A 24,625-nucleotide genomic window follows, 5' to 3' on the forward strand; every position below is an offset into this window, starting at 1 on the left:
CTTGGTTCTGACGTGTCGACCCTTCCTTCTGCTATAGTCTCCCTGTACTCCCTGGGTTATGTAGCTGCTTGGTGTAAGCGGGTCTAAACGGGTCCAACCTGGCTCGAAATCCGGTATCTTCAGATCCTCTCGCTCGTCGAGCTTTTTTAAATACTGGTCCACGAGTTGTTGTTTATCCTGCTGCGTCGCAGCGTCGTCCAGATCGCAGTCTAGTTGACTCTGAGTGTGAAACAAGGCAGAGAGGCTGGACGCCATCTTTACCACAACAACCGGTCTGTAGAAACCGGAAGTAGCGAATCAGCTATTTCGACAAAATACAAAATAAAAAAGGATTTTGACAAACAATGAAGGCATGTCGTGTTTCGTCCAGAGTTAGAAACACATTACATTGTTTGCAGGTGTGACATTTTACTAGACTATATTTAATGTTGGTAAAGATAAAGTAGTTGAGGTTAAACTGGAAAGTGCTGCTGTCACTGCTGTGTTGTTCACTGCAGAAGGAGAGCTCTTCTTCGTAGCTCCAGCCTCCTAGCCTCCTGCTAGTATTTTATGCTGTTGCAGAAGCTAATGCACGGAATTTAACATTTTTATTGAGGGGAATGTTTTGTTTTTATTTGCAGATACATGGGGATATGTTGCAATATATTTGGTCATACATGTAAATGTATTTTAAATAATACATTTGACCACCACTGGGAATGTTCTGAGTTCATAGGTACGTTTTCTGTTTCAGAACTGCCTCCCATTCATTGTCAGTGGAGCAGCTCCAGACTTTATACTTGACGTCACACATGTTTGATTCTTACGGTGGAGTTTCCCCACAGCTGCATTGTGTGACATCACACCCTACTCCAAATGGCACAGAATGACGACTCTGAAAGTGACATTTGGGAATACAAGCCGCTTAACAAAAAGAAACGACAGGAACCTTGTCCTGCGGCAAAGAGAAGATGCACAGTAGTCAAGAGAGACACTTCTACCGCCAGAGACACTGTCAAGAGAGACACTGTCAAGAGAGACACTTCTACCGCCAGAGACACTGTCAAGAGAGACACTGTCAAGAGAGACACTTCTACCTCCAGAGACATTGTCAAGAGAGTCATTTCTAACCCCAGAGACACAGTCAAGAGAGACACTTCTACCTCCAGAGACACTGTCAAGAGAGACACTTCTACCTCCAGAGACACCATCAAGAGAGACACTTCTAACTCCAGAGACACCATCAAGAGAGACACTTCTAACTCCAGAGACACCGTCAAGAGAGACACTTCTAACTCCAGAGACACTGTCAAGAGAGACACTTCTAACTCCAGAGACACTGTCAGGAGAGAGACTTCTAACCCCAGAGACACTGTCAGGAGAGACACTTCTAACTCCAGTAATTCACCTGTAAATGTTCCTAGTCAGTATAAAGAGGAGCCTAGCAAGCTATGGACACAGTCTCTCAGTTCACAGACAAGTCAAACAAAGGATTTATTCGCATCTGACCCTGTTGAAGAAGAGAGAGCATCTCCTGGTGATTTCTGCCCTATATGTCAGATGCCGTTCTCTATTTTGCTGGTGCAGTCTGAAAGATGGCATGTAGCTGAATGTCTTGACAGTCCTGTTATGGCCAAAATTAAAGGTAGGCCATGTGTCATGTGTGTAGACTTGTGCCTTATTGTGTTCTCCTACGCAGAGAGTTGGACGATGTTCCACTTGCGTTTTACCGTCAAACTTCTCTGCCCAAACAGGAAGTAAACTAACTGGTGCTACCTATACTCATATTATTTCCTTAACATATTGAATAAATAATATTATATTATTGTCCTTCCCATATTTTATAGTTTTATAGTATAGTTATAGAACTGAAAATTCACTGTGTCCATGGAAACGAAGCTGAACGTGGCCATAAAGGTATGGTTTCCTTATGCAGAAAAGACATAATCTGTTTACTTTTCTGGAAATTCTATTTGAAAGGGCTAAATCTGTTCTAGTCGGCACAATTTAGTACAGACCGCCAGATCAAAATGGCTTTTATGATACGCTGGATGTGTGCTTAGCTGGAGCTGAGGATGCAGAAAATATTCTTATTGGGGATTGGAACACGGATATGCAACAAAAAGATGCACCCGTCTTCAAATCCTTCAATAGGTTTTGTGATTTGCTGATCACCCAACCCACACGTGTATGTGAATCAACTCAGACTACCATTGACCTCATCCTGACCTCTGACAAGTCCAAGATCTCCAATAAAGGGGTTATAGCATGCAGGTTAAGTGATCATTATATGATATTCTGTACCCGCAAAAAGCTAAAACAAAAGGCCGGCTGTCACAAAACAGTCACATCTAGAGACCTCAAAACCTACTCTAGCGAGGCCTTTACCCTTGAACTGGAGAGCCTGGACTGGTCAGATGAGCTCAATGGTACACTGGTTGAAGAAACATGGCTTGGTTTCAAAACCAAATTTTCAACAATACTAAACAACATGGCCCCCCTAAGAACCACCAGGGTAAAAAATCATGCAGAGCCGTGGATGCACTCCGAAATATTGGCCTCTATGAAAACCAGAGACAAAAAAATGCTTGTGTTTTGTAAAAGTTAGTCAAAGCTTACCAAAAGCTTGAGCAGTGAACTCCAAGCCCACGTGACTGAACTCAAACTGGAAAGAAACGGACTAAGAAATGACGTAAACTCCATGATCAAAACTGCAAAAAAAGAATTTCATCAATGACAAAACTGAGGAAAACAAAAACAAACCACGTGAACTTTGGAAATTACTCAATAATCAACTAGGCTGTAGTAAAAAACTCGAAACCAGATTTTCAAACATAAACATAAAGACGGACAACACGCTCATCACAGACAAGCTGGATGTAGCCAATTACTTAAACATTTTCTTCACAAACATAGCCACAACACTGGTAAACAAACTACCCTCCCACTCAGGGCATTTTGGGGTAGAACACATCATAGCCTACTACAATAACCTAGGGGTCCGCAAAGACGATTTCAAACTAGAAATGGTAACAACAGCTGAGGTACTCAAAAAACTGAGCACCCTCCAACCTAACAAGGCCACTGGCCATGACAATATCCCCTCCAAATTCCGCCATCACCCCAGTCATCACACACATAATAAACCTCTCCATAAAACAGGGACAAAGACTTCAAAATTGCGGGAGTAACACCCCTGCACAAACAGGGCAGCAAATTAGACCCAGGCAACTACCGCCCTGTTTCTATCCTTACCTCCATCTCGAAAGTCATGGAAAAAATAGTATACGAACAGGTCGAAAAGTACCTTGCGGAAAAAAATCTAATCTACGAATTCCAATCTGGCTTCAGAACATCCCACTCCACTGACACATGCCTTCTCTATTTGAACGACTACATCAAACAAGAGGTGGACGTGGGCAAATACTGCGGCATGGTCATGCTGGACCTACAAAAGGCCTTCGACACTGTCAATCACTCCATTCTGATTGACAAGCTAAAAGCAATTGGTTTTGATAGTCTATCAGTGAGCTGGATGCAATCCTACCTGGAGGGGAGAGAACAGATGGTGGAGGTAAACGGTACCCTTAGTATCCCCCCCCTCCCAGTGAGCTGTGGTGTTGCTGCTACTGTTCCTAATTTATGCAAATTGTGAATACCACGACCACAACACCAGAGGGAGCTCCACAAATCATGTTAAACCCAGATTCGACTCAAACAAGGGACTAAACACGTTTAGCAATTATGCCACATCAATGTGGACCGCCCTACCCACAGCTGTAAAGGAATGTGAATCACTACCCACTTTCAAAACCACTCTCAAAGAGCACCTACGAGAGACTGCAATTCGAAACTGGCCCCTGTAAATGTCCTAACGCAACCCCCTCCAATGTACAATAAATGTCCTATTAAACCCAATAATACATGAGACCCTCTTCTTGGGACCAAGTAAGGTTTCGTCGATAATCCAATGTACAGTTACCCCCACCCCGCCCCACACGTACAGGCGTAGAGAGTGTAAAATAGAATGAATGTTATGTTACATCTCAAATAGAATGAATGTTATGTTACATCTCTAAAATATAATGCATGTTATGTTACATCTAAAATATAATGAATGTTATGTTACATCTCTAAAATATAATGAATGTTATGTTACATCTCTAAAATATAATGAATGTTATGTTATATCTAAAATATAATGAATGTTATGTTACATCTAAAATATAATGAATGTTATGTTACATCGCTAAAATATAATGCATGTTATGTTACCGCTAAAATATAATGAATGTTATGTTACATCTCTAAAATATAATGAATGTTATGTTACATCTCTAAAATATAATGAATGTTATGTTACATCTAAAATATAATGCATGTTATGTTACATCTCTAAAATATAATGAATGTTATGTTACATCTCTAAAATAGAATGAATGTTATGTTACATCTCTAAAATATAATGAATGTTATGTTACATCTCTAAAATATAATGAATGTTATGTTACATCTAAAATATAATGAATGTTATGTTACATCTCTAAAATATAATGAATGTTATGTTACATCTAAAATAATATGCATGTTATGTTACATCTCAAATAGAATGAATGTTATGTTACATCTCTAAAATATAATGCATGTTATGTTACATCTAAAATATAATGAATGTTATGTTACATCTCTAAAATATAATGAATGTTATGTTACATCTCTAAAATATAATGAATGTTATGTTATATCTAAAATATAATGAATGTTATGTTACATCTAAAATATAATGAATGTTATGTTACATCGCTAAAATATAATGCATGTTATGTTACCGCTAAAATATAATGAATGTTATGTTACATCTCTAAAATATAATGAATGTTATGTTACATCTCTAAAATATAATGAATGTTATGTTACATCTAAAATATAATGCATGTTATGTTACATCTAAAATATAATGAATGTTATGCTACATCTCTAAAATATAATGAATGTTATGTTACATCTAAAATATAATGCATGTTATGTTACGTCTCTAAAATATAATGAATGTTATGTTACATCTCTAAAATATAATGCATGTTATGTTACATCTCTAAAATATAATGAATGTTATGTTACATCTCTAAAATAGAATGAATGTTATGTTACATCTCTAAAATATAATGAATGTTATGTTACATCTCTAAAATATAATGAATGTTATGTTACATCTAAAATATAATGAATGTTATGTTACATCTCTAAAATATAATGAATGTTATGTTACATCTAAAATAATATGCATGTTATGTTACATCTAAAATATAATGAATGTTATGTTACATCTCTAAAATATAATGAATGTTATGTTACATCTCTAAAATAGAATGAATGTTATGTTACATCTCTAAAATAGAATGAATGTTATGTTACATCTCTAAAATAGAATGAATGTTATGTTACATCTCTAAAATATAATGCATGTTATGTTACATCTAAAATATAATGAATGTTATGTTACATCTCTAAAATATAATGAATGTTATGTTACATCTAAAATATAATGAATGTTATGTTACATCTCTAAAATATAATGAATGTTATGTTACATCTAAAATATAATGCATGTTATGTTACATCTCTAAAATATAATGAATGTTATTTTACATCTAAAATATAATGCATGTTATGTTACCGCTAAAATATAATGAATGTTATGTTACATCTCTAAAATATAATGAATGTTATGTTACATCTCTAAAATATAATGAATGTTATGTTACATCTAAAATATAATGCATGTTATGTTACATCTAAAATATAATGAATGTTATGCTACATCTCTAAAATATAATGAATGTTATGTTACATCTAAAATATAATGCATGTTATGTTACGTCTCTAAAATATAATGAATCTTATGTTACATCTCTAAAATATAATGCATGTTATGTTACATCTCTAAAATATAATGAATGTTATGTTACATCTCTAAAATATAATGCATGTTATGTTACGTCTCTAAAATATAATGAATGTTATGTTACATCTCTAAAATATAATGCATGTTATGTTACGTCTCTAAAATATAATGAATGTTATGTTACATCTCTAAAATATAATGCATGTTATGTTACATCTAAAATATAATGCATGTTATGTTACATCTCTAAAATATAATGAATGTTATGTTACATCTCTAAAATATAATGAATGTTATGTTACATCTCTAAAATATAATGAATGTTATGTTACATCTCTAAAATATAATGCATGTTATGTTACATCTCTAAAATATAATGAATGTTATGTTACATCTCTAAAATATAATGAATGTTATGTTACATCTCTAAAATATAATGCATGTTATGTTACATCTCTAAAATATAATGAATGTTATGTTACATCTCTAAAATATAATGAATGGTATGTTACATCTAAAATATAATGCATGTTATGTTACATCTAAAATATAATGAATGTTATGTTACATCTCTAAAATATAATGAATGTTATGTTACATCTCTAAAATATAATGAATGTTATGTTACATCTCTAAAATATAATGAATGTTATGTTACATCTCTAAAATATAATGCATGTTATGTTACATCTCTAAAATATAATGAATGTTATGTTACATCTCTAAAATATAATGAATGTTATGTTACATCTCTAAAATATAATGAATGTTATGTTACATCTAAAATATAATGCATGTTATGTTACCGCTAAAATATAATGAATGTTATGTTACATCTCTAAAATATAATGAATGTTATGTTACATCTCTAAAATATAATGAATGTTATGTTACATCTAAAATATAATGCATGTTATGTTACATCTAAAATATAATGCATGTTATGTTACATCTAAAATATAATGCATGTTATTCTACACCCCTAAAATATAATGCATGTTATTCTACACCCCTAAAATATAATGAATGTTATGTCTGCTACACCTCTAAAATATAATGAATGTTATGTCTGCTACACCTCTAAAATATAATGAATGTTATGTCTGCTACACCAACGTTTTCTTTTTTCATCTTGATACAGAGTGCCCTGACGGCCTCCGCTGCTCCTCTAACGTTCCCAGCCACTACAAGAGATACAGCCACGCGCTGCTAGCCCACAGCCGAGCCACAGACACAGTCCTACCTGTTCCGTCTCAAGAGCGGGAGACCAGCCTCAGCTGCTCTGCAGGGCCGCTGACCAATGACACGGCCAGCTCCATTTCAGAAAGCTCACAGAACAAGGATCTCTCGGCCTCGTCCGGTAGCGGCACGCTGCGCGGTGAAACGACCCCTACTAAGCCTAAGAATGCCCTCCTGTTACTACGCTCTCCCGGTCCTAGAGATGTGAAGAAAAGGAAAGGCTGGTCGCCCACTGTCAAAGGTCTCAGGTCCGCCTCCCAAGAAAGTAAAGCAGACGTCTCGTCACCCTCCCCCAAAGTGGACAGTGGAGGCCAAGCCTTTGAAGGAGGTTTTGTCAAAGCTGAACTCTCCCCCTACAACGACGATGAAATATCCTACTCTCCGCTCTCAGAGTTCCCTACTGAGTTTGAGGTCAACGGGGATGAACTTGGAAAAGCCCACGAGAGCGAAGACTCGCCGCTTCTGTTCAGCGACGCTTTCTCCAGCGACCATGAGCTGTTTGATGACTTCGCGGAGCACTGTGAAGCGAAGACTGCGCTCATGAGAGAACACTCTTCAGCTTCCTCCAACACACAGGTTGGGTCAATAATATCATTAGTCATCGGTCAGCCTGCTACCTCTACAGCTGCTAGAAACACACCCAGCTCTGAGAAGGAAGAGCATGGGCAAGTCACCAACACCATCAGTCCTAGCAAGCCTGGTCTGCAATCCCAGCAGAGTAAAGTTTTAGAACGCCTGCGAGAAACCCTTTCCACTTCCAACAACTTGCATTCCAAAAGCTTGAATGAAAACAGCATCTTGACGGAGGGAACTTCTACCCTTCGTCAAGTGTCTTCATCTCAAGACTCCGTTACCCAAGCAAAGCCGTCTCCGGCTATGGCGCCTCGCAAGAGCCAGGAGAGCCAAGCCGGAAGTCTCAAGCAGTTAGACATCGGGGTGTTTTTCGGCCTTAAGCCCCTAAAGGAGAAGGGGAAAGAGGCTGAGGGTGAATCATGTGAACGGAACACCCGGCCTCAAGGCTCTCTGTCTGGGGACAGCTCAGGAAAGAGAGGGGCGCAGAGAGGAGGCTGGCAAAGGAAACACAGGGGTGGTGGTGGTGGTGACACAGAGACCTCAACTGACAGACGGACCGTAGAGGTCAGCCATGCAACGAATGCTGCTCGGGGTGGTAGAGGAAGAGGAGGAGGAGGAGGAGGAGGAGGCAGGCGAAGGTGGAACAGGTGGGGGGTGGACGGAGAATCTGGGGAACCAAAGCGGTGTCCGTTCTACAAGAAGATTCCAGGTCAGTGGATGAGAGAATGATGCAACACTGAAACCCTAAAACGAACCATTTAACTCTGATGAGGCAACGATTCAATCAGTGCATCATAACATCTTTGACCATAGTTTGATTCATTTCAATACTTTTAAAACATAATAAACACAGTGACAGGACTTGGGCTATTCAATCATCAGCATTAGAATTGCACCAGGTCAAACCACATTAATTTGAATTAATATTGATTTAATACATTCCACAGATTGATGCCGTTATATCCACATACATTTCCTACAGCCTAGGCCCTAGAGTGTGATTTGATGTTGGTGTTCTTTTTATGTGTATTTATTTATTTGTGTTCAGGCACAAAGATTGCTGTCGACGCCTTTCAGTACGGTGAGGTTGAGGGCATCTCTGCATACTTCCTCACTCACTTCCACTCAGACCACTATGTAGGGCTGAAGAGGACCTCCAAGTTCCACATCTACTGCAACAGGGTACGTCTAGTGAACGGCTCACACTTGACTTTACCAACATTGAGGTGTCGTGAAAATGGGCTTCCGGGAAGAAGAAAAGATTCCTAAACTTCTTCCAATGGCTTTTAGACTGAGAGACGCCACTGTGAAGCCTTATACCTATACGTTCATGTCATTGACAAGTTTGATTGCTGAGGAATTACATATTGTTGACGCTCCCTATATGTAATGTATATGTAAGTAGCACACTTCCTCTTTGGGCAGAGATGTTTGACAGTAGAACGTCTGTGTGGGGAAAGACTTGAAATATGGGTTTGGTTTACAGTTACCCTTCTCCCTCAGATCACGGAAACCTGACAGTTATGACCCTTCTCCAGCAGATCACGGAAACCTGACAGTTATGGCTCTTCTCCAGCAGATCACGGAAACCTGACAGTTATGACCCTTCTCCAGCAGATCACTGGGAACCTGACAGTTATGACCCTTCTCCCGCAGATCACTGGGAACCTGACAGTTATGACCCTTCTCCAGCAGATCACTGGAAACCTGACAGTTATGACCCTTCTCCAGCAGATCACTGGAAACCTGACAGTTATGACCCTTCTCCCTCAGATCACTGGGAACCTGGTGAAGACCAAGCTGAAGGTCTCAGAGGAGTATGTCCACATCCTGCCCATGAACCTGCCCGTCACAGTGGAGGGAGTCAGGGTCACCTTGTTGGAGGCCAACCAGTGAGTCACCTCCTGCCTGTCTCCTCCTGACTGTCTCCTCCTGTCTCCTCCTGCCTGTCTCCTCCTGTCTCCTCCTGTCTCCTCCTCCTGTCTCCTCCTGCCTGTCTGTCTCCTCCTCCTGTCTCCTCCTGACTGTCTCCTCCTCCTGTCTCCTCCTGTCTCCTGACTGTCTCCTCCTGCCTGTCTCCTCCTGACTGTCTCCTCCTGTCTCCTCCTGTCTCCTCCTGCCTGTCTCCTCCTTCCTGTCTCCTCCTTCCTGTCTCCTCCTTCCTGTCTCCTCCTGCCTGTCTCCTCCTGCCTCCTCCTTCCTGTCTCCTCCTGTCTCCTCCTGCCTCCTCCTTCCTGTCTCCTCCTTCCTGTCTCCTCCTGTCTCCTCCTCCTGTCTCCTTCCTGTCTCCTCCTGCCTGTCTCCTCCTGTCTCCTCCTGCCTCCTCCTTCCTGTCTCCTCCTTCCTGTCTCCTCCTGTCTCCTCCTCCTGTCTCCTTCCTGTCTCCTCCTGCCTGTCTCCTCCTGTCTCCTCCTGCCTCCTCCTTCCTGTCTCCTCCTGTCTCCTCCTGCCTCCTCCTTCCTGTCTCCTCCTGCCTGTCTCCTCCTGCCTCCTCCTTCCTGTCTCCTCCTGTCTCCTCCTGACTGTCTCCTCCTGCCTGTCTCCTCCTTCCTGTCTCCTCCTGCCTCCTCCTGCCTGTCTCCTCCTTCCTGTCTCCTCCTGACTGTCTCCTCCTGTCTCCTCCTGCCTGTCTCCTCCTGCCTGTCTCCTCCTGCCTGTCTCCTCCTGCCTCCTCCTTCCTGTCTCCTCCTGACTGTCTCCTCCTGTCTCCTCCTTCCTGTCTCCTCCTGACTGTCTCCTCCTGTCTCCTCCTTCCTGTCTCCTCCTTCCTGTCTCCTCCTGCCTCCTCCTGCCTGTCTCCTCCTTCCTGTCTCCTCCTGACTGTCTCCTCCTGTCTCCTCCTGCCTGTCTCCTCCTGCCTGTCTCCTCCTGTCTCCTCCTTCCTGTCTCCTCCTGACTGTCTCCTCCTGTCTCCTCCTTCCTGTCTCCTCCTCCTGTCTCCTCCTGTCTCCTCCTCCTGTCTCCTCCTGCCTGTCTCCTCCTCCTGTCTCCTCCTTCCTGTCTCCTCCTTCCTGTCTCCTCCTTCTTGTCTCCTCCTGTCTCCTCCTCCTGTCTCCTCCTTCCTGTCTCCTCCTCCTGTCTCCTCCTCCTGTCTCCTCCTCCTGTCTCCTCCTGTCTCCTCCTTCCTGTCTCCTCCTCCTGTCTCCTCCTCCTGTCTCCTCCTCCTGTCTCCTCCTCCTGTCTCCTCCTCCTGTCTCCTCCTCCTGTCTCCTCCTCCTGTCTCCTCCTTCCTGTCTCCTCCTCCTGTCTCCTCCTCCTGTCTCCTCCTCCTGTCTCCTCCTGTCTCCTCCTTCCTGTCTCCTCCTCCTGTCTCCTCCTGTCTCCTCCTCCTGTCTCCTCCTGTCTCCTCCTCCTTTCTCCTCCTCCTGTCTCCTCCTTCCTGTCTCCTCCTCCTGTCTCCTCCTCCTGTCTCCTCCTCCTGTCTCCTCCTTCCTGTCTCCTCCTCCTGTCTCCTCCTCCTGTCTCCTCCTCCTGTCTCCTCCTCCTGTCTCCTCCTCCTGTCTCCTCCTCCTGTCTCCTGCTTGTCTCCTCCTCCTGTCTCCTCCTCCTGTCTCCTCCTCCTGTCACCATATTAGCATAGTAGGTGAGCATTTTTATGACCCTCTCTTCCCCATGTGAGGTTGGAATTACATGTGCGATGCATTGAGGTCCATCATTTGGTTTTAATGCTTAAAAAACGGGGGATGTTTTAGTCAACCTTCATAAGAGTAAAGTTGACAGTACACTGTGTGAGTACTCATACCACTGAGTAATGTTACATTTAGCAGCTCAATATGGATAAATAATATCTGTTGTTGCCTCTTGGGCTTTGCTATGTTATGATTATTTGCTGCATATTTATTTTATGCTAAATGGCACTTGAAACAAACAGAATATTATATCCCCCTCTTTTTCTGTTCTCTCTCTCTCAGTTGTCCAGGAGCTGCCATGTTGTTGTTGCTGCTGGCTGATGGCCAGACGGTGCTTCATACAGGAGACTTTCGTGCCGATCCCTCCATGGAGACGTACCCGGAGCTGCTGAGCTGCAGGGTGCAGACCCTCTACCTGGACACCACGTCAGTCACACACACACACACACACTCCTGCATTTCACCACACCCCAACTGCCTGTATAATGTCCCTAGACTGTATAATGTCCCTGTGTCTCTATAATGTCCCTGTGTCTCTATAATGTTCCTGTGTCTCTATAATGTCCCTGTGTCTCTATAATGTCCCTGTGTCTCTATAATGTCCCTGTGTCTCTATAATGTCTCTGTGTCTCTATAATGTCCCTGTCTCTATAATGTCCCTGTCTCTATAATGTCCCTGTGTCTCTATAATGTCTCTGTGTCTCTATAATGTCCCTGTCTCTATAATGTCCCTGTCTCTATAATGTCCCTGTGTCTCTATAATGTCCCTGTCTCTATAATGTTCCTGTGTCTCTATAATGTCTCTGTGTCTCTATAATGTCCCTGTCTCTATAATGTCCCTGTCTCTATAATGTCTCTGTGTCTCTATAATGTCCCTGTGTCTCTATAATGTCCCTGTCTCTATAATGTCCCTGTCTCTATAATGTCCCTGTGTCTCTATAATGTCTCTGTGTCTCTATAATGTCTCTGTGTCTCTATAATGTCCCTGTCTCTATAATGTCCCTGTCTCTATAATGTCTCTGTGTCTCTATAATGTCCCTGTGTCTGTATAATGTCTCTGTGTCTCTATAATGTCCCTGTGTCTCTATAATGTCTCTGTGTCTCTATAATGTCTCTGTGTCTATAATGTCCCTGTGTCTATAATGTCCCTGTGTCTTTAATGTCCCTGTGTCTCTATAATGTCCCTGTGTCTCTATAATGTCTCTGTGTCTCTATAATGTCCCTGTGTCTATAATGTCTCTGTGTCTCTATAATGTCTCTGTGTCTCTATAATGTCCCTGTGTCTCTATAATGTCCCTGTGTCTCTATAATGTCTCTGTGTCTCTATAATGTCCCTGTGTCTCTATAATGTCCCTGTGTCTCTATAATGTCCCTGTGTCTCTATAATGTCCCTGTGTCTCTATAATGTCCCTGTGTCTCTATAATGTCTCTGTGTCTCTATAATGTCCCTGTGTCTCTATAATGTCCCTGTGTCTCTATAATGTCTCTGTGTCTCTATAATGTCCCTGTGTCTCTATAATGTCCCTGTGTCTCTATAATGTCTCTGTGTCTCTATAATGTATCTGTCTCTATAATGTCTCTGTGTCTCTATAATGTCTCTGTGTCTATAATGTCTCTGTCTCTATAATGTCTCTGTGTCTCTATAATGTCCCTGTGTCTCTATAATGTCCCTGTGTCTCTATAATGTTCCTGTGTCTCTATAATGTCTCTGTGTCTCTATAATGTCTCTGTGTCTGTATAATGTCCCTGTGTCTGTATAATGTCCCTGTGTCTGTATAATGTCCCTGTGTCTCTATAATGTCTCTCTGTCTCTATAATGTCTCTGTGTCTCTATAATGTCCCTGTGTCTCTATAATGTCTCTGTCTCTATAATGTCTCTGTGTCTCTATAATGTCCCTGTGTCTCTATAATGTCCCTGTGTCTCTATAATGTCTTTGTGTCTCTATAATGTCCCTGTGTCTCTATAATGTCTCTGTGTCTCTATAATGTCCCTGTGTCTCTATAATGTCTCTGTGTCTCTATAATGTCTCTGTGTCTCTATAATGTCCCTGTGTCTCTATAATGTCCCTGTCTCTATAATGTCTCTGTGTCTCTATAATGTCCCTGTGTCTCTATAATGTCCCTGTGTCTATAATGTCCCTGTCTCTATAATGTCTCTGTGTCTCTATAATGTCCCTGTGTCTCTATAATGTCCCTGTGTCTCTATAATGTCTCTGTGTCTATATGTCCCTGTGTCTCTATAATGTCCCTGTGTCTGTATAATGTCCCTGTGTCTCATTAGTCCCTGTGTCTCTATAATGTCCCTGTGTCTCTATAATGTCCCTGTGTCTCTATAATGTCCCTGTGTCTGTATAATGTCCCTGTGTCTCATTAGTCCCTGTGTCTCTATAATGTCCCTGTGTCTCTATAATGTCCCTGTGTCTCTATAATGTCCCTGTGTCTCTATAATGTCCCTGTGTCTCTATACTGTCCCTGTGTCTCTATAATGTCCCTGTGTCTGTCCCCTAGCTACTGCAGTCCAGAGAACAGCTTCCCCACACAGCAGGAGGTCATCAACTTTGCAGTCAACACTGCCTTCGAGTTGGTGACGCTCAACCCTCGCACCCTGCTGGTCTGCGGCTCCTACTCTGTGGGCAAAGAGAAGGTGTTTCTGGGTGAGTGTTCTGGAGAAGGTGTTTCTGGGTGAGTGTTCTGGAGAAGGTGTTTCTGGGTATAATGTCAATTGAGACAGTCTGGTTCACATTGAGACACTCTGGGTTCACATTGAGACAGTCTGGTTCACATTGAGACAGTCTGGTTCACATTGAGTCAATCCTATCCTCAGAATAGTTGTTTTGTAGATGTATTGTCTTAACGGAACTGGAGTGATATTCTGTAATGAGTTCTACACACGACTGCAATCATTTATAAAAAAAAATAGACAAGACTTCTTTTCCACATGTCTGTGGTTCAGAGGTCTGCATCGGATCTGCCTGTAACTGTATCTGTAGAACAGGATTTGATTGGGAGCAAGACCTAATTATTCTGAGCCGATTGGGCTACAGACAGGTCGGTAATCTTCTATATATCCCCAACTGGCCCTTCTGGCTGTGGGAAAGGATTACTTTGAAACAGGAACCGCGTGGAGAGTGAGAATGAGTCCTTCCACTTTGATGCTCCAGCTTGTCTTCAGTGTGGATTCTTCATCTTCCCGTTCTTTGACTGATAGTCGTCATCCTCGCTGGCCTGCAAGAAACCATCTCCTCCCAGTGACCCAGATCTGTCACTCTAAACATTGCTTCTTGTTATTGTTACGCTGGAGAGAGACCAGCTCCCTCACTACCACTCTAATAATAATAATAATAATAATGAATGTTATTTGTTGTGCACTTAGAATCATGACTGTGCAGACTGCAGAGTCTGAAATAAAGGGCAAATGATGCCAATTTGGTGCATTTATATATTTTGTGCAATTTTCCACATGGATACGCCTTATCCCAGTCAGCAGGCTGGGTGTGAATATGCAAGTATCAAGGACAGACGTTTGAATAATCGAGATGCTAATTATGACAACCAAGTGCAAGCGCGGTATCTCCCCAGATAATTTCTCATCCATAATACCTCAGGTCATTTCTCAAAGTTGTCATAATGTAACTACATCCAATACCAATCACAGGAATGGTGATTCATGAAGCAGGTCAGTGTTTCTTTTAACCTCTTAAGCCCGATCGGCCCGGTACCGGCCTGAGATTTATTTCACGCCATAAATAGATCAATACAGTCCGTATTAACACTTTGAGCGCCACGCCTGGTTTTCCGTTTTACCGGCTGAATGCCACCATCGGCGCCAATGTTAACGTTAATATCGCCTAATCTATGTTTTAAATTATGGCTATGTGTCTAATCTGCCCATCGCATTATCAAAGACTATTTTCCAGTCAGTGCTGTGAAGGCAGATTGTTTTTTTATCGCGTTGTTTCCGTTTCAGAGCAGTTAGAAAAGCCCCCGTTTTGATATAAAAAACAGCTCATTCTGGAGCATTCTATGAAAATCGTCTTTTAGTGGAATATTCCACAACGTTGATATTCGTCGGCCTTTTTATGAATAGTTTTCAAATAAACGCTAGATGATCAATATTATACGTGCACGCAAGCACATTGCGGCCGCGCACGCATAATCGCTCCGTTGATTTCCTCACAGACTTTTACAGTGAAACCGAAAGAAGACATTTCACAAAACAGCTTATAACTTCATCAAACTTACTCTGATTATCCTAACACTGATAACATATAGTCCTTACCTGACATCAGATGGTATCCAACTGGTATATTCCAATTCCTGATCACCATTCGAAAAAATCGATACGTGTATGGATCCAACGCGATACTGTAGATCTCCATGATCCACGGGGATCTGAGGATCCAGAATGAACTCTGGTAACCCCGGCTGGATCAGTGAACTGGAAAATGTGGAGTACCGGATTTTTTTCCCCATTCATTTTCATTGAGTCCATTCCAAAATCACTTATGTCATCTGGGAGACGACAGGGGGCGCTTTTTTCCACAGTGATCGCCGGCGCCCCTCGGCTATACTCGGGTAGGCTCGGGTGATGCAATAATTTTTCAGATCGCCAAAAAAAAAAAAAAAAAAAAAATCCGAGAAATCTCGTGAGTGGCTAGCAACCACCTATAAAAAACCAGAGAAATCTCGTGAGTGGCACTGAATGTGAGGTTCGCCTGTTCCCTGGACCTTTAATTCCCTGTCTCCTCACCTCACCAGCCCCCACCCTCGCATTGTTTTCCTCTCCTCTGCTCACCTCAACAGCCCACACCCTTGGACTACTTTTCACAGCTGTGATAAGTTATGATTAGCGCCCCAGAGGGCTTTAAATACCTGGACTTCCCCTCCAGTCCTGGTCGGGTCGTTCTTATCTGTAACAGTTTCTTATCCGTATCCGTATCTTATCTGTATCTGTATGCTGGTTCTTGTCCGGCGTGAGACGAGGTGCCAGCCATCGCCACCTGTCGCCGTTTGCCTGGAGTGGGACACAGCCGGTGCGCTCTCTAATTCTCTGCGGGAGGTTTTCCAGTGTCCCACTCCAGACGTCTAGCCGGCGCGCTACTACTCCAGACACGCATCGCTTCCTAATCCTCTACGGGAGGATGCGTCTCTCCGAGCCGGCGCGCTCTCCGAGCCGGCGCGCTCTTCAAGCCGACGCGCCCCACTCCAGACCCCGAGCCGGCGCGCTCTCCAAGCCGGCGCACATTGCTCCCTATCCTACGGGGGGATGCGCGCTCTTCAAGCCAGACGCGCCCCACTCCAGACCCCGAGCCGGCGCGCTCTCCAAGCCGGCGCACATCGCTCCCTATCCTACGGGGGGATGCGCGCTCTTCAAGCCGACGCGCCCCACTCCAGACGTCTAGCCGGCGCGCTACTACTCCAGACGCGCATCGCTTCCTAATCCTCTACGGGAGGATGCGTCTCTCCGAGCCGGCGCGCTCTCCGAGCCGGCGCGCTCTCCGAGCCGGCGCGCTCTCCGAGCCGGCGCGCTCTCCGAGCCGGCGCGCTCTTCAAGCCGACGCGCCCCACTCCAGACCCCGAGCCGGCGCGCTCTCCAAGCCGGCGCACATCGCTCCCTATCCTACGGGGGGATGCGCGCTCTTCAAGCCAGACGCGCCCCACTCCAGACCCCGAGCCGGCGCGCTCTCCAAGCCGGCGCACATCGCTCCCTATCCTACGGGGGGATGCGCGCTCTTCAAGCCGACGCGCCCCACTCCAGACGTCTAGCCGGCGCGCTACTACTCCAGACGCGCATCGCTTCCTAATCCTCTACGGGAGGATGCGTCTCTCCGAGCCGGCGCGCTCTTCAAGCCGACGCGCCCCACTCCAGACGCGCATCGCTTCCTAATCCTCTACGGGAGGATGCGTCTCTTCGCTTCCAAGGAGGATCTCCTTGCCAGGCCTCCGTCGTCTGAACCCTGCCATCCCTGTAAGCAGCTCTGGCCCTCGCCCTGTCCAAGGCCTTAACCCTGTTTTCTCTGTCCCTGTCTCCAGCCCGCCTCCCCGGGCCTCTGTCCCTGTTCCCCTCTCCAGTGCCCCTGTTCCTGCCCTGTCCTTTTGCCCTGGCCCTGTCCCTTAGCCTTCCCCTTAGCCTGCTCGCCTCTTAAAGGCACAGTGCCACATTTTTCCCTATTTCTTTGTTCCAGTGTTTTTGTGTTCTCCCTTAAAGGGACAGTGCCGCTTTTTGTTTGTATTCAATAAATGCCTTGTTTTGGCTTACTCTCATACCTGTCTTGTGTTGTGCGATTGGGGTCGGTTACAAACCTTAACAGTACGACCCGACCAATCTACGACCCCAGCCAGCACAGACAGTGTATGTTGAGTTTGCCCTTTTTAGTTCCCTCTAACCCACTCTAGCTCCCCTGTTAGCTTCCCTGTTAGCTCCCCTGTTAGCCTGTTAGTCTCCCCTGTTAGCTCCCCTGTTAGCCTTTGTTAGCTCCCCTGTTAGCTTCCTTGTTAGCTCCCCTGTTGGCCTCGTTAGCTCCCCTGCAGCTTGCCAGGCCTCTACTACCGGCATGGCCCCAGTCTGCTAGCTTAGCCCCGGCTGCTAGCACAGCCTCTATGTTAATGCAGCCTTGCAGCTAGCATAGGCCCTGTAGCTAGCCATGCCCAGGCAGCTAACCCGGTCCCTCTGCATGGCCTCCACTTTTTGTGTAGCTTTCCCACTGCTAGGACTGCCCCTTCAGCTAGCAAGGTCAGTTTCCCCACTGCTAGGACTGCCCCTTCAGCTAGCAAGGTCAGTTTCCCCACTGCTAGGACTGCCCCTTCAGCTAGCAAGGTCAGTTCCCCACAGCTAGGACTGTCCTTCCAGCTAGCTTGTTCTCTCATGCTGGTCCAGCCCTGTCTGCTAGCCTAGCTCCGGCAGCTAGCGCAGCCTCTATGTTAATGTAGCTGTACAGCTAGCATAGGCCCTGTAGCTAGCAGTGCCCTGGCAGCTTCCCTGTCCCTCTGCTAGCCCCACTTTTGGTGTAGCTTCCCCTGCTAGCATGGCCCAATTTTTTTGTTTGTTGCCTTGTCATGTCCCCTGCCCCTCTGTCTGTATTTTTGGGTCGCCCGGTGGCTCCCGTGGAGGGGGGGGTACTGTGAGGTTCGCCTGTTCCCTGGACCTTTAATTCCCTGTCTCCTCACCTTACCAGCCCCCACCCTCGCGTTGTTTTCCTCTCCTCTGCTCACCTCAACAGCCCACACCCTTGGACTACTTTTCACAGCTGTGATAAGTTATGATTAGCGCCCCAGAGGGCTTTAAATACCTGGACTTCCCCTCCAGTCCTGGTCGGGTCGTTCTTATCTGTAACAGTTTCTTATCCGTATCCGTATCTTATCTGTATCTGTATGCTGGTTCTTGTCCGGCGTGAGACGAGGTGCCAGCCATCGCCACCTGTCGCCGTTTGCCTGGAGTGGGACACAGCCGGTGCGCTCTCTAATTCTCTGCGGGAGGTTTTCCAGTGTCCCACTCCAGACGTCTAGCCAGCGCGCTACTACTCCAGACGCGCATCGCTTCCTAATCCTCTACGGGAGGATGCGTCTCTCCGAGCCGGCGCGCTCTCCGAGCCGGCACGCTCTTCAAGCCGACGCGCCCCACTCCAGACCCCGAGCCGGCGCGCTCTCCAAGCCGGCGCACATCGCTCCCTATCCTACGGGGGGATGCGCGCTCTTCAAGCCAGACGCGCCCCACTCCAGACCCCGAGCCGGCGCGCTCTCCAAGCCGGCGCACATCGCTCCCTATCCTACGGGGGGATGCGCGCTCTTCAAGCCGACGCGCCCCACTCCAGACGTCTAGCCGGCGCGCTACTACTCCAGACGCGCATCGCTTCCTAATCCTCTACGGGAGGATGCGTCTCTCCGAGCCGGCGCGCTCTTCAAGCCGACGCGCCCCACTCCAGACGCGCATCGCTTCCTAATCCTCTACGGGAGGATGCGTCTCTTCGCTTCCAAGGAGGATCTCCTTGCCAGGCCTCCGTCGTCTGAACCCTGCCATCCCTGTAAGCAGCTCTGGCCCTCGCCCTGTCCAAGGCCTTAACCCTGTTTTCTCTGTCCCTGTCTCCAGCCCGCCTCCCCGGGCCTCTGTCCCTGTTCCCCTCTCCAGTGCCCCTGTTCCTGCCCTGTCCTTTTGCCCTGGCCCTGTCCCTTAGCCTTCCCCTTAGCCTGCTCGCCTCTTAAAGGCACAGTGCCACATTTTTCCCTATTTCTTTGTTCCAGTGTTTTTGTGTTCTCCCTTAAAGGGACAGTGCCGCTTTTTGTTTGTATTCAATAAATGCCTTGTTTTGGCTTACTCTCATACCTGTCTTGTGTTGTGCGATTGGGGTCGGTTACAAACCTTAACAGTACGACCCGACCAATCTACGACCCCAGCCAGCACAGACAGTGTATGTTGAGTTTGCCCTTTTTAGTTCCCTCTAACCCACTCTAGCTCCCCTGTTAGCTTCCCTGTTAGCTCCCCTGTTAGCCTGTTAGTCTCCCCTGTTAGCTCCCCTGTTAGCCTTTGTTAGCTCCCCTGTTAGCTTCCTTGTTAGCTCCCCTGTTGGCCTCGTTAGCTCCCCTGCAGCTTGCCAGGCCTCTACTACCGGCATGGCCCCAGTCTGCTAGCTTAGCCCCGGCTGCTAGCACAGCCTCTATGTTAATGCAGCCTTGCAGCTAGCATAGGCCCTGTAGCTAGCCATGCCCAGGCAGCTAACCTGGTCCCTCTGCATGGCCTCCACTTTTGTGTAGCTTTCCCACTGCTAGGACTGCCCCTTCAGCTAGCAAGGTCAGTTTCCCCACTGCTAGGACTGCCCCTTCAGCTAGCAAGGTCAGTTTCCCCACTGCTAGGACTGCCCCTTCAGCTAGCAAGGTCAGTTCCCCACAGCTAGGACTGTCCTTCCAGCTAGCTTGTTCTCTCATGCTGGTCCAGCCCTGTCTGCTAGCCTAGCTCCGGCAGCTAGCGCAGCCTCTATGTTAATGTAGCTGTACAGCTAGCATAGGCCCTGTAGCTAGCAGTGCCCTGGCAGCTTCCCTGTCCCTCTGCTAGCCCCACTTTTGGTGTAGCTTCCCCTGCTAGCATGGCCCAATTTTTTTGTTTGTTGCCTTGTCATGTCCCCTGCCCCTCTGTCTGTATTTTTGGGTCGCCCGGTGGCTCCCGTGGAGGGGGGGGTACTGTGAGGTTCGCCTGTTCCCTGGACCTTTAATTCCCTGTCTCCTCACCTTACCAGCCCCCACCCTCGCGTTGTTTTCCTCTCCTCTGCTCACCTCAACAGCCCACACCCTTGGACTACTTTTCACAGCTGTGATAAGTTATGATTAGCGCCCCAGAGGGCTTTAAATACCTGGACTTCCCCTCCAGTCCTGGTCGGGTCGTTCTTATCTGTAACAGTTTCTTATCCGTATCTTATCTGTATCTGTATGCTGGTTCTTGTCCGGCGTGAGACGAGGTGCCAGCCATCGCCACCTGTCGCCGTTTGCCTGGAGTGGGACACAGCCGGTGCGCTCTCTAATTCTCTGCGGGAGGTTTTCCAGTGTCCCACTCCAGACGTCTAGCCGGCGCGCTACTACTCCAGACGCGCATCGCTTCCTAATCCTCTACGGGAGGATGCGTCTCTCCGAGCCGGCGCGCTCTCCGAGCCGGCGCGCTCTCCGAGCCGGCGCGCTCTCCGAGCCGGCGCGCTCTCCGAGCCGGCGCGCTCTTCAAGCCGGCGCGCTCTTCAAGCCGACGCGCCCCACTCCAGACCCCGAGCCGGCGCGCTCTCCAAGCCGGCGCACATCGCTCCCTATCCTACGGGGGGATGCGCGCTCTTCAAGCCAGACGCGCCCAACTCCAGACCCCGAGCCGGCGCGCTCTCCAAGCCGGCGCACATCGCTCCCTATCCTACGGGGGGATGCGCGCTCTTCAAGCCGACGCGCCCCACTCCAGACGTCTAGCCGGCGCGCTACTACTCCAGACGCGCATCGCTTCCTAATCCTCTACGGGAGGATGCGTCTCTCCGAGCCGGCGCGCTCTCCGAGCCGGCGCGCTCTTCAAGCCGACGCGCCCCACTCCAGACCCCGAGCCGGCGCACTCTCCAAGCCGGCGCACATCGCTCCCTATCCTACGGGGGGATGCGCGCTCTTCAAGCCAGACGCGCCCCACTCCAGACCCCGAGCCGGCGCGCTCTCCAAGCCGGCGCACATCGCTCCCTATCCTACGGGGGGATGCGCGCTCTTCAAGCCGACGCGCCCCACTCCAGACGTCTAGCCGGCGCGCTACTACTCCAGACGCGCATCGCTTCCTAATCCTCTACGGGAGGATGCGTCTCTCCGAGCCGGCGCGCTCTCCGAGCTGGCGCGCTCTTCAAGCCGACGCGCCCCACTCCAGACGCGCATCGCTTCCTAATCCTCTACGGGAGGATGCGTCTCTTCGCTTCCAAGGAGGATCTCCTTGCCAGGCCTCCGTCGTCTGAACCCTACCATCCCTGTAAGCAGCTCTGGCCCTCGCCCTGTCCAAGGCCTTAACCCTGTTTTCTCTGTCCCTGTCTCCAGCCCGCCTCCCCGGGCCTCTGTCCCTGTTCCCCTCTCCAGTGCCCCTGTTCCTGCCCTGTCCTTTTGCCCTGGCCCTGTCCCTTAGCCTTCCCCTTAGCCTGCTCGCCTCTTAAAGGCACAGTGCCACATTTTTCCCTATTTCTTTGTTCCAGTGTTTTTGTGTTCTCCCTTAAAGGGACAGTGCCGCTTTTTGTTTGTATTCAATAAATGCCCTGTTTTGGCTTACTCTCATACCTGTCTTGTGTTGTGCGATTGGGGTCGGTTACAAACCATAACACTGAAAGTGTTAAGTAATGTTGCTTTTCTTTTTCAAATGTAGCCAAGAGTAAAGACACTAACCCTATCAAAACAGGGTCAGCAGTCAAAGTGTATATTTTCAGCACTACGTTTGTTTACCAATGATTTAAATTTTTTAAGTGTTTGCACCGGAAAACGGACGATTTAGATGCGAGAATAAGAAGCACTTATGAAATAGTTGTAGTCCTAAGAAAGAGGAGACCCTGGGCCCTCATTTATCAACAATTCTTAGAAAGTGTTCTATTTTTGTTCTTAAGCACAGAATTTAGAATGTGTGTACGTACAGAAAAATCGGGATTTATCACACGTGCGTACACGGGTCGTACGCACACTCCGTGTTGATAAATACCATTTGTTCTTACCGTCAATGCTCGTGCATGATTATCCATATTATGGTAATGAAACACCCCCATGGGATGTGAAATAATGGACTAACCCGAGCGAACTCTGAGAAACTTCACTGAGAGCGAGATTGTTCACGGAGGTCTAAGCAACTAATTTAACGCGCTGTCGAACCAAGAAGACACAACGCGTGTTATGGGATAAATACGCGACAGGCTGACGGACTTGTACACGGTGATGTCAGATATCAACGACTCCCTAAGACCATTGCTGCAATTCTGCCTGGACAGCTCAAAATACTTATAAAGACCGTTAACCACTGTTTGGCGTTGGTGTGTCATTATAACCAATGCTGGAATATGAATGCCTTTATTCGTTTCGTTCGATTGGCTACCGGGTATAATATGATTTGTAGAGGCATACAATCTATTTTGTTGTCGGTATTAGGTAGCCTATATAAATTAGATATAATAGCAGCGATAGCCTACATTATGCAACAGTAACTTGCGCATATATAATAGCACATGGCACAGCCCTGCGAAGCCTGCATACAGTAAACTTGATCGTTAATCTAGCTGTTGTATCTTTACGCTTATGAAAACATTAAATAATATGTATAGGCGATAGGCCGATCGTTTTGCCTTAATAGCCTATATTCTCAAATGGCATTTAATGGCTATGCGCTGTGGGCTATCTCCTCGCGGACGGACCAGTATACCTTATATCATATCATATTCCTATATGTCTCCAAGGAATCGTGGGGCTCTGGGGAATAAAGGTTGGGAACCCCTGCTATAGCCCATATCCTTTATAATGTTATAGGCTATTTTATTTACAGTTTACTCTATCAGCCTACCCAGCATGTAATACGTTCTTTGTTAGAACTCAACTCGTTATTATTTTGCGCATAGATTGCAGAAATACGGGAACGTTTTGATTATATTTAAAAGGCTTTGACATTGTAAAACGAAATAAGTGGAATTTCGAAGTTGTAAGTTGCAAAGCCTTTTAAATATAATCAAAACGTTCCCATATTTCCGCAATCTATGCACAAAATAATAATGAGTTGAGTTACGCGGAGCGCAGTCAGTACACCCCGTAGTATTCCGATAACGCTATATATAAACCATGCTGCATTAATTCGGAAAGAAAGACCTATTCCAAATGCTATTTATAGGGGTTTGACAATAATTACACTACTGTCACTATTTTACAATTAACTATAATGAAATACGGGGGGTCATACCGAACACGTCAGTCAAACTAATGCACAAAAGCTTATTTCCGCGTCAGCAGTCTCCATATTCTACCGCTGGGCGCCAGGTACGCATGGTCCGAGCTGTATATACGCACAAAGTCAAGCACACGTTCAAATTGATAAGTCCCACACTTTGCTTAGAAATGATCGTACGCACGGGTTACGCACATATCTGTGCGTACGCACCATTGATAAATGAGGGTGGCTTTCGATGGACGTCGAAATCTCATAAAACTTGTACGTGGTACGTGTCCGTTTATGCAGTTATGGGTGAGCAGCAGGATTTTATAATTGAGACGGGGAGCCATGAGTCATGCTTCTAGATGCCTCTCACCTTCACCTCCACCTCCACCTTCAGCTCCTCTTTCTGTCTGTTTGTTTCCAGCGCTGGCGGAGGTCCTGGGGTCTAAAGTGTGCCTGTCGAAGGACAAATACAACATCATGTGTTGCCTGGAGTCACAGCGCATCAAACAGCTCATCACCACAGACCTGAGGGCAGCGCAGGTCCACGTACTACCCATGATGCAGCTCAACTTCAAGGTAGGTACAGGTCCACGTACTACCCATGATGCAGCTCACCTTCAAGGTAGGTACAGGTCCATGTACTGTATTACCCATGATGCAGCTCACCTTCAAGGTAGGTACAGGTCCATGTACTGTATTACCCATGATGCAGCTCAACTTCAAGGTAGGTGCAGGTCCACATACTACCCATGATGCAGCTCACCTTCAAGGTAGGTGCAGGTCCACGTACTACCCATGATGCAGCTCACCTTCAAGGTAGGTGCAGGTCCACGTACTACCCATGATGCAGCACACCTTCAAGGTAGGTGCAGGTCCACGTACTACCCATGATGCAGCTCACCTTCAAGG

The 24,625-nt window shown here is 46.3% G+C and overlaps 2 protein-coding genes across 2 annotated transcripts in view; one reads left to right on the plus strand and one right to left on the minus strand.

Moving 5' to 3' along the window:
• nhlrc2 (NHL repeat containing 2) overlaps positions 1–266 on the minus strand; it is a 32,684-nt gene extending 32,418 nt beyond the window's left edge. The window contains exon 1 of the mRNA XM_084326497.1: positions 99–266. Within this exon, the coding sequence (XP_084182623.1) occupies positions 99–255 (157 nt within the window). The 5' untranslated portion in view covers positions 256–266. The remainder of the gene's footprint in view (positions 1–98) is intronic.
• A 300-nt stretch (positions 267–566) lies between these two features.
• dclre1a (DNA cross-link repair 1A (PSO2 homolog, S. cerevisiae)) overlaps positions 567–24,625 on the plus strand; it is a 29,227-nt gene continuing 5,168 nt past the window's right edge. Inside the window, exons 1-7 of the mRNA XM_084325792.1 lie at positions 567–1,624; positions 7,026–8,405; positions 8,745–8,878; positions 9,470–9,588; positions 11,608–11,751; positions 13,834–13,979; positions 24,138–24,292. Coding sequence (XP_084181918.1) covers positions 856–1,624; positions 7,026–8,405; positions 8,745–8,878; positions 9,470–9,588; positions 11,608–11,751; positions 13,834–13,979; positions 24,138–24,292 — 2,847 coding nt within the window. The 5' untranslated portion in view covers positions 567–855. The remainder of the gene's footprint in view (positions 1,625–7,025; positions 8,406–8,744; positions 8,879–9,469; positions 9,589–11,607; positions 11,752–13,833; positions 13,980–24,137; positions 24,293–24,625) is intronic.

The sequence above is a fragment of the Notolepis coatsorum genome (genome assembly GCF_963971535.1).
Source record: "Notolepis coatsorum genome assembly, chromosome: 12".
NCBI classification, from domain to species: Eukaryota; Metazoa; Chordata; class Actinopteri; order Aulopiformes; family Paralepididae; genus Notolepis; species Notolepis coatsorum.